The 13,974-nt window shown below is 57.0% G+C and overlaps 1 protein-coding gene across 3 annotated transcripts in view; it reads left to right on the top strand.

The window, feature by feature from the left end:
* Positions 1-11,029, top strand: part of CNTFR (ciliary neurotrophic factor receptor) — a 41,400-nt gene extending 30,371 nt beyond the window's left edge. For all 3 annotated transcript variants that reach the window (XM_080668973.1, XM_080668974.1, XM_080668975.1), the window contains 6 exons: positions 2,841-2,958; positions 3,072-3,238; positions 4,302-4,465; positions 7,817-7,997; positions 10,127-10,298; positions 10,376-11,029. In XM_080668973.1, the coding sequence (XP_080525099.1) occupies positions 2,841-2,958; positions 3,072-3,238; positions 4,302-4,465; positions 7,817-7,997; positions 10,127-10,298; position 10,376 (803 nt within the window). In that variant the 3' untranslated portion in view covers positions 10,377-11,029. The remainder of the gene's footprint in view (positions 1-2,840; positions 2,959-3,071; positions 3,239-4,301; positions 4,466-7,816; positions 7,998-10,126; positions 10,299-10,375) is intronic.
* Positions 11,030-13,974: the final 2,945 nt, after the last annotated feature.

Raw genomic sequence — 13,974 nt, 5'->3', positions numbered from 1 at the left:
GGAGGAAAACAAACAAAGCCCGGGCCAGCGAGGGCACACGCACACACACGCGCACGCACACAGAGCCCCGCATGGGACCCAGGGACACCCTGCCACTTGGACAGCATCACTTGGAGTCCCCACAAGAGGCAACTCAGGATGCCTGGGCATCAGGAACACGCCCAAGCTCATAAGATACGTATGCATGTGAGCTCTTTCTAGCACGCTCTCACACAGTGTTCAGCCTCATACATGTGAACACACTTAGAATTCTGGGCACCTTCCCACACCCAGTTTGAAAAATACATCCAGGCTTAAACTCCATCTTACATACAGTATCTCAGGTATGTAGTCTTGTTGTCACTGTGTTCCAGACCTGGCAGCACATTTACACATGTATTTGCAGTGCCCCCTGCACAGCCTTACACACATAGTCTCAAACTCGAGCAGCCTTTCCCTGAGTCACACACACAGCCAATCACACAGTTACACGACTGCCCAGCGTCTCAGTCACACATATGAAGCCTCTCAAGAGTTACATACACAGCCTCACAACTGCACTGTCTTAAAAAACTGCACGCGCAGCAGGCCTCCTGCTCGCACACTGTCCCACAGCCTCACACTTGGTCTCTTGCAGCACCCCCACCTCCGCCCACCCGGCCCCTCAGCTGGGCTCCAGCTGCAGCAAGTCACTCCTTTTCTTCCTTTTCTTTGTTTTTCTTTCCTCCTTTTCCCTCTGAGAAACCTGGTCCCTGTCAGGAAACCCAAGCCCTTCCCTACTCAGGGCCCAGGGCCAGGCAGGAATAGCCAGATGACAGACAAAGCCCTGCCTGGCCCCCCAGCCCTCCATGACCTGCCCAGTTAGAGAGGGAAACTTGTTTGAGGGGGAGGCTGGTTTGAGGGGGGACGATGGTCTGAGAAATGGAAGAGGCTGGTCAGTGGGGAGGCTGGCCAGGGGAGGGGGCCTGTGAGGCCAGTGCCATGGCCCGCTCTGCCCTCCGGAGAGTCCCAGGCGGCAGGGAGCTGACTCTGCAGGCTTCAGTCCCCACCCCCACCCCCCCAGCGCCCTTCTCCTTTGAAGCTGGGGGTGAGGGGGGGGGTGGCGGCAGAAGGGAGGAGTGGAAGCTTTTCAGCCGACCTCGGAATGTCCTTTCCTCCTGGGGTGGCTGCCAACTCTGGCCTGGCCCACAGGCCCCCACAAGGCACTTCCTGTGTCCTTGGCCGCCCCCCACCCCACCCCCACCCCACGCCTCTGTGCCCCTGGGCAGTTAGGGAAGGGATACGAGAGGCACACAGTATGAACATGAAGCAGACATGAGGTGGACACAGGGCCAGGAAGGCTTCCCAGGGGAGGCAGACAGCGGTGAGCAGAATGCAGGTTGCCCCTCGTGGGGGCTCAGCTGTGCTCTGGCTTTCCCTCGCAGGCCTGGGGCACGCAGCTGCCTCTGCCCACAGCATTGCCCACGCCACCTGCGACACCAAAGCTTCCCTGATGCCCCTCGGAGCCCCTCATCTCTCCTGCTGCAAAGCCAGATGGGGCGCTGGGGGGGTCAGCACAAATACATACGTACATACTCACTCATGCTGGACATGTATGTACACACAATCACACTGAGTCACTCACAGTCACGTGCACACTGTGGACGAAAGCCCACAGTTCCTCATGTGTCACCATGGCCACTCAGCAAGCATAGACATCACTCCCCTTCACTGTCCCTGGCTTATTGAACTGCCCCCTCCTATTTCCTGTCCACCTGTCAGGCAGGGGGTGGGGAGGGAGGGAGGGGGCACGGCAGGGAGGTGTCAGTGTCCCTGGAGCCACTGAGGACATTCCTTGCCTGGGTCAGATCACAGAAGCTGCCTCCTTCCAGGAACCTGAGCCGGCTGTCCTCACGCCTTACCCAGTGCCTGAGGGTGGGACAGCTGGGCTAAGTGCTCATGGCATCAGAGTGTGGTTAGACAGCAAAGACGTCCCAACTGTATTTGTGTGGTCATGTAGGTGGTATCCCCATCCTGGGGTACAGTCCCAGCTTTGACTTGCTGTGTGACCCCAGGCAGGTCCATCTCCCTCTCTGGGCCTCCCCATTTCGAAGTGAAGACAGCTGCTGAGCATGTAAAGGGCTTCTTAAAGGGTCTCCGATGGAGAAGCCAGGGTGAGGGCTGGGATGAGGTACCCACCAAGGGAATAGCAGCTTCCTCTCAATAGGCAAATGCACACATGCAATCGTATGTGGGCACACTGAGAGCCATGCACATAGGTGCTCCTACACATGTACCTACATCCCATCACGGGTCACTTGTTCGTGTCATGCATGTAACGTGTGTGACCACGCATGCAGACATGTACAGATATAAACATGGGCAGCCACCCAGTGCTGCTCTTCCTGTGGAACCACCAGGCCTGTCCTCATGTTTCTCATTCTCTTCTGAGAGGAAGCCTGGGGTGTCTTCTCCAGGGAGTGCACCAGCAACCAGACTCCCTCCGGCCTCTGTTACACACTTTGGGGATGGACACAATGTGGCAGGAGATGGGGTTGGTCTGATTCCCCCAGACATCACCTCCATCCTGTGATTGATGAGCTGAGGCCCGCAGCCCCCTGCTCCCCACAGTTCCCGCCTCCGTTGAGCAGGTGGGGGGTGCCCCCTCTCCTTACAGCCTTGTTTTTCTTTAATTAAACATCTGGCTCTCTGTGGCCTGGGAAGCCTCAGACCCTCGCTGACAGTCCCCCCGCCCCCCCAACCTCTGGCATTGCTGATGGGTTGGAGGGGGAGAGCTGGGTTTGTGGGGCCCACCTGTCCCCATACTAGTCCAGGGGACTGGGGGCTCCAAGAATGCCTTGACCATGCTGTCTTCACCCCAGTGCCGCCACGGGAGCCCGTGCTCAGCTGCCGCTCCAACACTTACCCCAAGGGCTTCTACTGCAGCTGGCATCTGCCCGTCCCCACCTACATCCCCAACACCTTCAATGTGACTGTGATGTGAGTAGACATGCCTGCGACCCAGTTACAACCCTGACCTCTGACCTCCCCCCCCCCCCGCCCCACCTGACCCTTGATTTTGGTAACAGTGCCTGGGCCTCACCCCTCCCCAGGCACGGCTCCAAAATTATGGTCTGTGAGAAGGACCCAGCCCTCAAGAACCGCTGCCACATCCGCTACATGCACCTGTTCTCCACCATCAAGTACAAGGTCTCCATAAGTGTCAGCAATGCCCTGGGCCACAACGCCACAGCAATCACCTTTGACGAGTTCACCATTGGTATGTGGGAAGAGGGGGTCCCTGCTGCCTACTGCAGTGGGAGTGTGTGAGTAGGTATGTGCCAGAGGTATATATGAACATTGGTGGGATGTTCACATGTGTGCACAGGTCTATATGGTATATATACACACGTGTGCATATATGCGTGGCATGTGTATATACCTATAGACATCGGAGTGAGTGTCCTTTACCTGCAGGGGCCGAGAGACCTCTCCAGCAACTCTTCCCATCATCTCTCTGGCTCCCACAGCATACAGGAGGGGGGAGGGGGGGCTGGGCCAGACCCTTGTGCAGCTGCAGCCTCCACCCCCCCACGCACACACTAATAGCTTCCTTACGGCCTGTGATGAATGAGGTGTCAGAACAGGAGACAGGAGTGGGACAGATACTGCACTCTCCCCAACCCCCATCCCAGCCAGACCCTCTGCCTATCTCTGCTCCATCCCGGACAGACCTCTTGCCTTCTCTTACTGCTAGCCAGACCCAGCCAGACCCTCTGCTTGCCTCCCCACCCCATGGTTGGGTCCCCAGGCAGACCGTTTCTACATGAGCTGGGCCCTTATATGCTCCCATCAAATCCTCAGCCTACCTCCAACCCAGATCTGCACACCTGTGGACTGTCTTTCAACCTTGTCCCACAGAGCAACTTCAAACCCAGACTCTTCTAAGGGAGGCCATATCTCAGTTTGAAAATGGAAAAGTTGAAGTGAAAAGCCAGGCTTGGGGGGGAGTGTATGATGCCGGTGCAGGAGGGGGTGATCCAGGTGACGATGGGGGTGATGGCAGAACCATCATTAGTAATTGGGATACTGGTCATCATAAGGATGGGTGGGGATGATGGAATGAAATTTGGGATGTTGACATCATGAGCTAGTGACAGTGACTATAATGACAGTCATGTGAGGTGAAAGGAATGAAATGGCTGTTAATGGTGTTGCCAGACTTAGAAGAGGGATGGCAACCGTGATGATGATGACAGAGATTGGTGACATGAGATGGCGGACATGGTGGCTGGGTCGTTCTCAGAGATTAGTGTGATAACAAAGCTATGTCTCCTGAACAGTGAAGCCGGATCCTCCAGAAAACGTGGTAGCCCGGCCAGTACCCAGCAACCCTCGCCGGCTGGAGGTGACATGGCAGACACCCTCAACCTGGCCCGACCCTGAGTCCTTTCCTCTCAAGTTCTTTCTGCGCTACCGACCCCTCATCCAGGACCAGTGGCAGCATGTGAGTGCCCTCCCCTCCCCTGCCCAGAACCTGAGAGCCTGTATCCCCCCTGGTAACTGTTCCAGTGTGAAGCCTGAGGGCAGTCAGAGAGGCTTTCTGAGGGGAGAAGTCACCAGGCGGGGGATGGATGGAGCTGAGGGAGGTGTCCTCTCTAAGGTCCTTAAGGGTTCCTGGTGGCTCCAATGAGATGGGAACACGTCTGTCTTTGTGGCTCCCTAGGGTTGTAGAGATAGATGCTGGAAGGGAGATGGCAGGCAGGGCAGGCAGCTTCCTGACTTCTGGCTCTTAGCCCTGATCAGGCATCTCCCTCTTACACTGTGGCCCAGTCTCTGGGCCTGTGCTGGACCCAGCGTCCAGGACAGTCCCGTCCTCAAGGACTCACAGATGGGCTCAAAGGGTCAGAATTAGGCAATGGAGTCAAGTTTGGTGCAGGGTGTGAGTTGAGGCCATGACTAGCATCAGGACTCTGAAGTCAGATTTAGCTTAGGGGTCAACTTAAGGTTATGGGTCAGAATGTGGCCTGGGCTGGGAACTAAGCAGTGGACAAGGGATAGTGTGGGTCAAGCTGTGGTCTGGGATGTTAATCAAGCTATGATAGAGCGCTCTGGGAGCAGACAGGGGGTTTGGGACATACTTGAGGTTCTTTCTCCTTGAGAGCTCTGGGTCCATAGGGTTATGGGCGCTGTGTTTGGCCCATGAGTTCCGTGCGCTAGGACTGGGGCTGGGAGGGTGCCCCATGGGGCAAGCCAGGCTGGCACCTGGGGGTCAACTTGTACCCCCACTGCATCCACCAGGCTCCAGCCCCATCTCCTCATGCCCCCCTCCCAGCTAGCCTTTAAAGTGCGTAATTCGATTCCAGGATGCCTGTCCGGGTTGCAGGCCTGGCCCCCACAAAGGCTGCTCACACGCTCACATGTTCCCTCCCGCCTGGCCAGCTGCCCAAGCCTAATGCATTGCTAATAACCAGGGTCTAGTTTCACAAGCCCCCCTCCCCGGCTAACGAGCTACAGGCAGCAGCCCCGCGCGCGTCGCGGCGCACACGCCTTGCAGTGGACCTGGCATACTGCCCACCACACACACAGGAACATGCACACACACACGTGGTCCTCAGGAGGAACCATGCTGCATACATGCATGTGACTAACACTTCAAAACCGTGCACTGGCCTGCACCATGGGCAGGGTCGACCCCACACTGTGGTGGGCAGAGCGAAATACGTGGGGCTCTGTAGCACGAATATGCGTGGCCTGTGGCACATGCTAGCCCTATTGCATGTCTCATTGGCATTGCGGTTGGCCAGATTTATGCCTTTTTTGAACTTGAGTTTTGCTCTGAATAGGATCTTCTCTCCCTGATTCTTGATCTTAGAGAGAGGCAGGTGTATAATTGGGAGTGGAGGGTGTGGAGGGGAGAGCAGAGAAAAACATCACTTGGATTTTTAGGAGGAAATGAGAGATACAGTCCAGGAATCCATGGGCACCATGAGGCCTGGCAAGGGCTGTCTGCCCATGGACAAGGGGGAGGCAAATACTGGGACCCAGCTTGGGTTTCCCTTCCCAGTGTCTTCTGCTCTGGCCCTAACTCGGCAGGGAGGCCAGGAGACTGGATGGAGGACTCAGGGGTGAGGCCAAAGCCAGTTACTGGAATCCCTGCCAATTGAAGATCCATTCTCTTAAGGAGGTGGATTAAGGGATTAGTGACAACCCAGCAAGAAGGGCCCAGGCCTAGGAGCTGTGGCTGCTATAGGGCATTGGGCTTCTGGGACACATTCCTAGAGGTATGGTGCCCACCATGGGCCCACCAAGGGGTAATTTGATCTGTTCCCCATGGCTTTCCCTTTGGGGAAAGGCAGATGTGGAGGTCTGGGAGATAGTCAAAGGAGGGGTTTGGGGGCTGAATCCGGTTAAGAGGAAGGAGGAGCTGAAGGAGCTGGAGCTGCTCAGCCAGAGGGAGTCTTTGCAGAGCAAAAGGGGACTGGGGACCAGAGATGGAACTGGAGCCCAACTCCAGGAGAGGAGGGCCTGGGGGACCCACCTATCTTCCAGAGCTGGGCATAGGACTTACTAAGCCCAGATCTGGGCCCAACGTGGTCCTCACCCTGACCCTGACCTTTACCAGTGCCTCTTGCATCAGGGCCACAGGCTCAGGGGGAATAGGAGGTGCTTCCCACTTCACTTGGACTGAGCTGCACACACACAGATACACATACACACGCATGCATGTACTCACAGCCTCTTAGGGCAGGTAGCACATACCCCAGTTTTCTAGGGTGGGGTGTAGGGGGGTTGGGGGGTGGGAGAAGATTCGAACGGGACCAAAGAAGCCCCGAGGCCAGACGTGGCCCAGAGCAGCCCCCTCCTCCGCCACCCCCACCGGCTGCCCCTGTTTACGAGGCGGCTTAATGAGGCGGCGGGTGCCGCTGAGATGAACCAGAGCTCAGCCTGGGCCTGGGAGGGGCGCTGGACAGGCAGGCCGGCCTGGAGGGTGGGGATGGGGAGACCTGCTTGATAAGGCCTGCTGGGGCGGGGGTGGGTGATAATGCCTCGAGGAGGAAATGGAGCAGCTGTTCTGCTGTCCTGCCACCCTGGAGCTGCCCCCACCCCTTTCCGCCTCAGGCAGGGCCATAACCACATTGAGGCCTTCTGTAGGGGAGGCCAGATGGGGCCAGGCTGGTGGGTGCACTGGGCACTCGTGAACTGGAACTCGTGACAGAGCTGAGGGAAGTCTGGTGCTTCCCATGTGCGTGAGTCCTCATTACAACTCTGTGAGATGGGTCGTTAACACCATTTTACAGATGAGGACCTCGAGGCCTGTGGAAGTTAAGTAACCTGATCACCTAGCTGGTAGGGAACGGAGCTAGAATTTGGACTGAGGCAGCCTAGCTCCTTATCTGTGTTTGTAACCTTCCCTCTAAACTGCTCCTGGGTGGGAGAGGGCAGCACAGTGCCATCCTTTCTCACCCTGTTACTCTTGTCACTTCTAGGCTAGGACTGAGGACAGGTCTCAGGCTGGGGTTTCTGACCGAGCTGGGATGACAGCAGAGCCCAAACACCATGAGAGTTCCCCTTTATTCTCCCCTAGGGGTGCTTCCAGTCACCCTACAGATTTCCTCCCTCTCCTTCGGACCATCCTCACCCCTGGGGGTCTCCTCCCTGAGGTGTCTTTATTCTCCCGCAGGAATATTCTCAATGTCGCCTCACTCTCCCAGGGAAGTCTTCATTCCTCCCAGGGGTATCTTCACTCCTCTCCCCAGAAGCGTTCTCACTTCCTCTGGGGGTGCCTCACTCTCCTGACTCCCAGGGGTCCCTCCCACCGCCCACCCCCACCCCCACCCCTGTGGTCTGGCTGCAGGTGGAGCTGTCCGATGGCACAGCACACACCATCACAGATGCCTACGCTGGGAAGGAGTACATCATCCAGGTGGCAGCTAAGGACAATGAGATCGGGACATGGAGCGACTGGAGCGTGGCTGCCCACGCCACACCCTGGACTGAGGAGCCACGACACCTCACCACGGAGGCCCAGGCTCCCGGTGAGCCTGTCCCCACCCCCAGCCTGCATTGCTGCCTGGCTTTATCCTGCTCCCTCCAACTCTTCCTGGGCCTTGGACCCTCAGACCCTCAGCTGTGGCTGCCACATTTCCACTTGTCTGTCCAGCCCCTGCTGTTCCTGGTTCTTTTTTAAAAAAATAATATATATATATATATATATATATATATATATATATATATGTTTGTTTATTTATTTATTTAAATAAACAAACTGAATGGCCAGATTATTATGATCTCTGAATGCATAATAATCTGTCCACTCAGTGTATATCCTATATAATAAAAGGCTAATATGCAAAATGTCCCCTCGACCAGGAGTTCGAACAGCAGGCAGGCCAGCCAATTGCCCATGTCCCCTCCCCCTGGCCAGGCTGGCCGGACCCCACCCATGCACCCATGCACAAATTCATGCACCGGGCCATATATATATATATATATATATATATATATATATATATATGGCCACCGGGCCATATATATATATATATATATATATATATATATATATATATGGCCCGGTGCACAAAATTCGTGCACAGGGGTGTGTGTCCCTCAGCCCAGCCTGCACCCTCTCTGACTGCCCATTTAGGCCCGGTAGGATCGGGCCTAAATGGGCAGTCGTACATCCCTCTCACAAGCCAGGACTGCTGGCTCCCAACTGCTCACCTGCCTGCCTTCCTGATTAACCTAACTGCTTCTGCCTGCCAGCCTGATCACCCCTAACCACTCCCCTGCCAGCCTGATTGATGCCTAACTGCTCCCCTACCAGCCTGATTGCCCCTAACTGCCCTCCCCTGCAGGACTGGTCACCCCTAACTGCCCTCCCCTGAAGGCCTGGTCACCCCTAACTGCACTCCCCTGCAGGCCTGGTCACCCCTAACTGCCCTCCCCTGCAGTCCTGGTCTCCCCCAACTGCCCTCCCCTGCAGGCCTGGTCCCCCCAACTGCTCTTCCCTGCAGGCCTGGTCACCCCCAACATCCCTCCTCTGCCAGCCTGGTCACCCCTAACTGCCCTCCCCTGCAGGCTTGATTGCCCCCAACTGCCATCCCTTACAGGCCTGGTCCCTCCCAACTGCCCTCTCCTGCTGGCCTGATCGCCCACAACTGCCCTCCCTTGCTGGCCATCTTGTGGCGGCCATCTTGTGTCCTCATGGGGGCAGCCTTCTTATGTGTTGGAGTGACAGTCAATTTGCATATTACTTTTTTATTAGATAGGATAGAGGCCTGGTGCATGGGTGAGGGCCAGCTGGTTTGCCCTGAAGGGTGTCCTGGATCAGGGTGGGGGTTCCCTTGGGGAGTGGGGCAGCCTGGGCGAGGGGCCTGTGGTGGTTTGCAGGCTGGCCACGCTCCCCGGTGACCCAAGCGGAGGCCCTGGTATATGGGATTTATTTATCTTCTATAATTGAAACTTTGTAGCCTTGAGCGGAGGCCAGGGCGGGCGGGAAGCTTGGCTTCCTCCATCGCCAGGGGTAACCCAAGCCTCCAGCTTGCTCCAGCTCCATGGCCACTGCCATATTTGTTGGGTTAATTTGTATACTCACTCCTGATTGGCTGGTGGGCGTGGCTTGTGGCATAGCAGAGGTATGGTCAATTTGCATGTTTCTCTTTTATTAGATAGGATACACACACACACACACACAGAGTGGCCAGATTATTATGCATTCAGAGATAATAATCTGGCCACTCAGTGTGTGTGTGTGTGTGTGTGTGTGTGTATTACTGATTTCAGAGAGGAAGGAGAGGGGGAAAGAGATAGAAACATCAGTGATGAGAATCACTGATGGGCTGTCTCCTGCATGCCCCCCACTGGGGATCGAGCCCGCAACTCGAGCATATGCCCTGGACGGTGACCTTCTGATTCATAGCTTAATGCTCAACCACGGAGCCACACCGGCCAGGTTGTTCCTGGTTCTTGCTGTCTGGATGTTCTTGGTGGAGGCCATTGGGTAGAGGGATCATCTCTAAGCCTTGGGGAACCAGAATCTGCCCAATGGGGGAGGCAGGGGCGGTCTGATGGGGAGTCAGCGCTGGTGTGATGCCGGAAGCAGGAACAGTGCTCCTCACGAATCTCCAGCCCCGGCCCTGCCCTGAGTTTCCCCCATGTTCCCCAGAGACCACGACCAGCACCACCAGCTCACTGGCACCCCCGCCCACCACGAAGATCTGTGACACCGGGGAGCTGGGCAGCAGCGGAGGATCCTCTGCACCCTTTGGGACCAGTGTCCCTGTCACTCTGGCCCTGGCTGCCGCTGCTGCTGCCACCGCCAGCAGTCTCCTGATCTGGTAAGTGAAGTGAGGCTGGACAGTGGAGGGGAGCCCACCCCTCCCTCATCCCTCACAGCCCCGCCCTGTCTCCCCAGAGCCCGGCACCCTGTGAGGACATGCCAGCGCACCTGCAGAGGAGCAGGAGGCCGGAGCTGAGCCCGCAGACCCCGGTTTCTATTTTGCACACGGGCAGGAGGACCTTCTGCATTCTTTTCAGACACAATTTGTAGAGACCCCGGCGGGCCCGGGCCTGCCACCTCCTATCCCTACCACACCCCACCGGCCCCCCACTCTCCCTCAGAGGAGGAGGACCACGCAGCTAACCCACCCACCAAAGACCACCTCACCCTGGCCCTGCCCCCTCGGGCTGGACCCTCCAACGCCAGCGACTCCCAGGAGCCCGTGGGGGCCTGAGGGGAGCCCCTCACATCCACAGTTTCTCCTCCTGCTCCAGCCTCCTGTCTGTCCCAGGGTCTCTGTTGCCACCATCAGATTATAAGCTCCTGACACTGGGGGGGCCCAGCCACCCCCTCCCCCCAGCACCCATACTTTTCAGTCTCCCACCTCTGCTCCTGTTTTGTACAACCCTCCCCTCTCCCTGCTCCGACCCCACAGTATTTAATGCCCTGTCAGTCCCTTCTAGTCTGACTCAATGGTAACTTGCTGTATTTGAATTTTTTATAGATGTATATACAGGGGAGGGGAGTGGGGGGGTTCTCATTAAACGTCACCATTTCATGAGTCCTTGGAACAGACCTGCTTTGGGAGGGTTTTCCTCTTCCAGGGACCCCTCCTCTCAGGCCTGGAGGAGGAAGAAATTACAGTTGGGGAGAGACTGCTTCTCTGTAGGGTACGGCTCCCTGGAGGTCAGGGACAGACTTGTGGGAAATGAGGGGTCGAGAGAGGCAGGTACCATATGGTGTCCAGTCAGTCCTGGAGGCTCCTGGTGAGGGGCTCGCGTGAGGTGGCTGGCTCTCCTACAGGACTAGAGGAGAGGGGTATCCCAGGCGGGAGACCTCATGGAAAGCAAAGGCCCGATGGCAAGGCAGAAGCTTGTCAAGAGTTGTCTCCAGAGCTGCCCTCCATGAGTGCCCAGGCCTGGGCATGACCCACTGGGGCAGAGAAGCAAGGAGTGCGGCTGTCAGCCCTGCATCCAGGAGACACAGTCCAGAGGTTCTAGCAGGTCAGGCCTGGGGCTCAGCCAGGCCACAGGGCTCAGAGTGCAGGCATCCTGGGCCTGGGCAGATGAAGGCGCCACTAGAATGTGACTAGGGGTCAGACCTGTGCTTCAGGACCGGAAGTGTGGAGGACAAGGTTTACCCGGGGTTAGAGGCCTCAGTGTGAGCCCGAGGCGGTCGGGCTTTGGTTTTACAGGGTGCCCAGTCCATCTCCACAGCCTGCCCACACCCTTCTAGTTCCCAAACTGGGACTCCTGGGACCCTTGATTTCTCAGAGGAGGGCCCCTGGCTGCCACAGGCCTGGTCAGGTCTGGCCCCTCTTGTAGAAACCTCCTCACTGTGGACCCTTAGCTGAGAGTGCCCGGGGCTGGGCCGAGTTGGTAGGCACCTCTGGCTGGGTGGGGGCAGTGTGAGATGAGAGCCCTGATCTAGAGAACGAGGCATGGCTCTGCTCTGAGTGGCTGGAACAAGAGAGAAGTGGGATCAAGGCCATGTGCAGTGAACCTGGGCATACACTGCCACAGCAGGTACAGACACTGCACTCCAAGCTGCTAATCCCCTGTCACCCCCTCCCCACCCCAATTCAAATCATTTTCCTCCGACGGGTTCAAAAATGGACATTCCTTACGGCCTCGCGGTCCTGCCTGGGATCGTGCTCTGCGAGGACAACTCTCGGTCCTCAGCACTGATGAGCCAGGCTGGACAGGATTTGCAGCCGGGTGAGGGGCTCGCGTGAGGTGGCTGGCTCTCCTACAGGACTAGAGGAGAGGGGTATCCCAGGCGGGAGACCTCATGGAAAGCAAAGGCCCAATGTCAGGGTGGAAAGGCCTGTGGCTTCTCAAGTGGTACAGCCCCAGCGATGGGAGCACATGGCTCCCTGTTCACAGAAAGAAGCTTCCAGGGTAGACATCTGATGAGTGGCTGTGGACCTGCCTCTGTACCCCAGACCCCCAGTTCTGTCTGTCTGTGTGGTCCTTGCGAGGTGTGGCTCAGGTGTGAACCTCAGGCCCAGTAGCAGTGGAGGGAACGGGGACCACCAACTCTTGCCAAGGACATTGCATCCTGGGATGGGTCTGAGCCTCCCTCTTCCCTGTCCTCGAGGTAACGGGGCTGCATTAGGGGGTCTCTGGCCTGTGCTGCCTTCCTGCCTTGAGAGCCTGGGTCAACCCTGACCCACCAGCCGCCCACCCAGGGCTTGGGCATCAGCAATCTGGCCTCCATTAGCAACATGGGAAAGCAATTATGTGGGGCCTGGGGAGGGGGAGGAGGGGAGGGGGCCTGCTGGAGCCTTGGAGGCTGATGGAAAGGAGGACTGGGGCATCTCCCTGCCCCCAACCCCGAGAGAGACCAGCCCCTTCTCACGCCTCAAGGTGGCTGGAAGGCCAGTGTCATGCCTCTAACCAGACCTGGCCTGGGCCTGGATGATCCCCCCTTGGGGGTCCTGCCCTTGACCTCCCAGAGGCTGCTAGCCTTAGAGGGGCTTGACTGCTATCTGCTGCTGCCTCTGAGTGCTCTTCCTTCACATCCAGTATTTCCCATGGTGGTTCTGGGGAGTTGGGGTAAGTACAGACATCATTTTTTTGGAGCTAAGTCTGAGTCTGAGAATTAAAACTGCTGAAGAGGGCTGCTGGGGAAGGGTTGGATCCCAGGTCCAATGTGCATAGCAGCCCAGCCTCTCAGCTCACTAGTTCTCCGTGTTTTCGCTAGGTGCTCTGGGAATGGGGACCCCCACCCTTCTATGCCCCATTCCTATAAAGCTAATTTGTCTCTGCCTATCCTATCCTTGCTGAATCCATTCCTATCTCTGTCTCTGTCTCTCCCATTCCTACCTCTGAATATGTCTTTTTCTGGTCCCTATTGTTGAGTTTCTCTCCTTATGTCTCTATCTCTGTCTCCATCTCCTATCTCAGCTGTCCTCTTTGTCTCTTTCTAGCCATCTCCATCCCTGTCTTTGCCTTTGTTGCTCCTCTTTGTTTCTCAATCTTCCTTTTTCCTGCCTTTCTCCCTCTGTCTCTGTGTCCATCACCATCTCAGAGTCTCTGTGTCTCTGTCTCTTGCTGTATCTCCATCTCTGTATCTCTGTGATTCTGTCAGTCCCTCCCTCTCTTTGCCTTCCTCTGTGTGTTCCTGCGCTGGTCCAGACCCCAGCCTGTGGCCACTGTGCCTCTCTGACCTAAACTGGGGGCTGTACTGGCTTCTGCTGCCCCCTCTCGGCCACCTGCCTGCCCTTCATTCCTGCTCCTGGACAGGCCTCTATCCGCTGCCCCCCCCCCCAACTCCCACAACCCCCCATCTGCCTCCCAGCAGCCAGCAGGGAGAGAGGGAGGTGGTCGGGAGACACTTAGGCAGGAATCCCTCCTGAGTAGCCTCTGGCCCTGAGAACACCCCAGAGCTGCTGAGCTCACTCACTCCCTAGGCTGGGACTCTGAGGAAGTTCATTCTCACGTGGAGAGAACGGAATGTTTGGCTCCAGTCCCCAGCTCTGCACCCTGCACCTGTGTCTCTGTTTTAAGGCC

Source organism: Plecotus auritus, assembly GCF_963455305.1.
Source record: "Plecotus auritus genome assembly, chromosome: 5".
Lineage (NCBI taxonomy): Eukaryota > Metazoa > Chordata > Mammalia > Chiroptera > Vespertilionidae > Plecotus > Plecotus auritus.
This window is presented reverse-complemented; position numbering and strand designations above follow the sequence as displayed.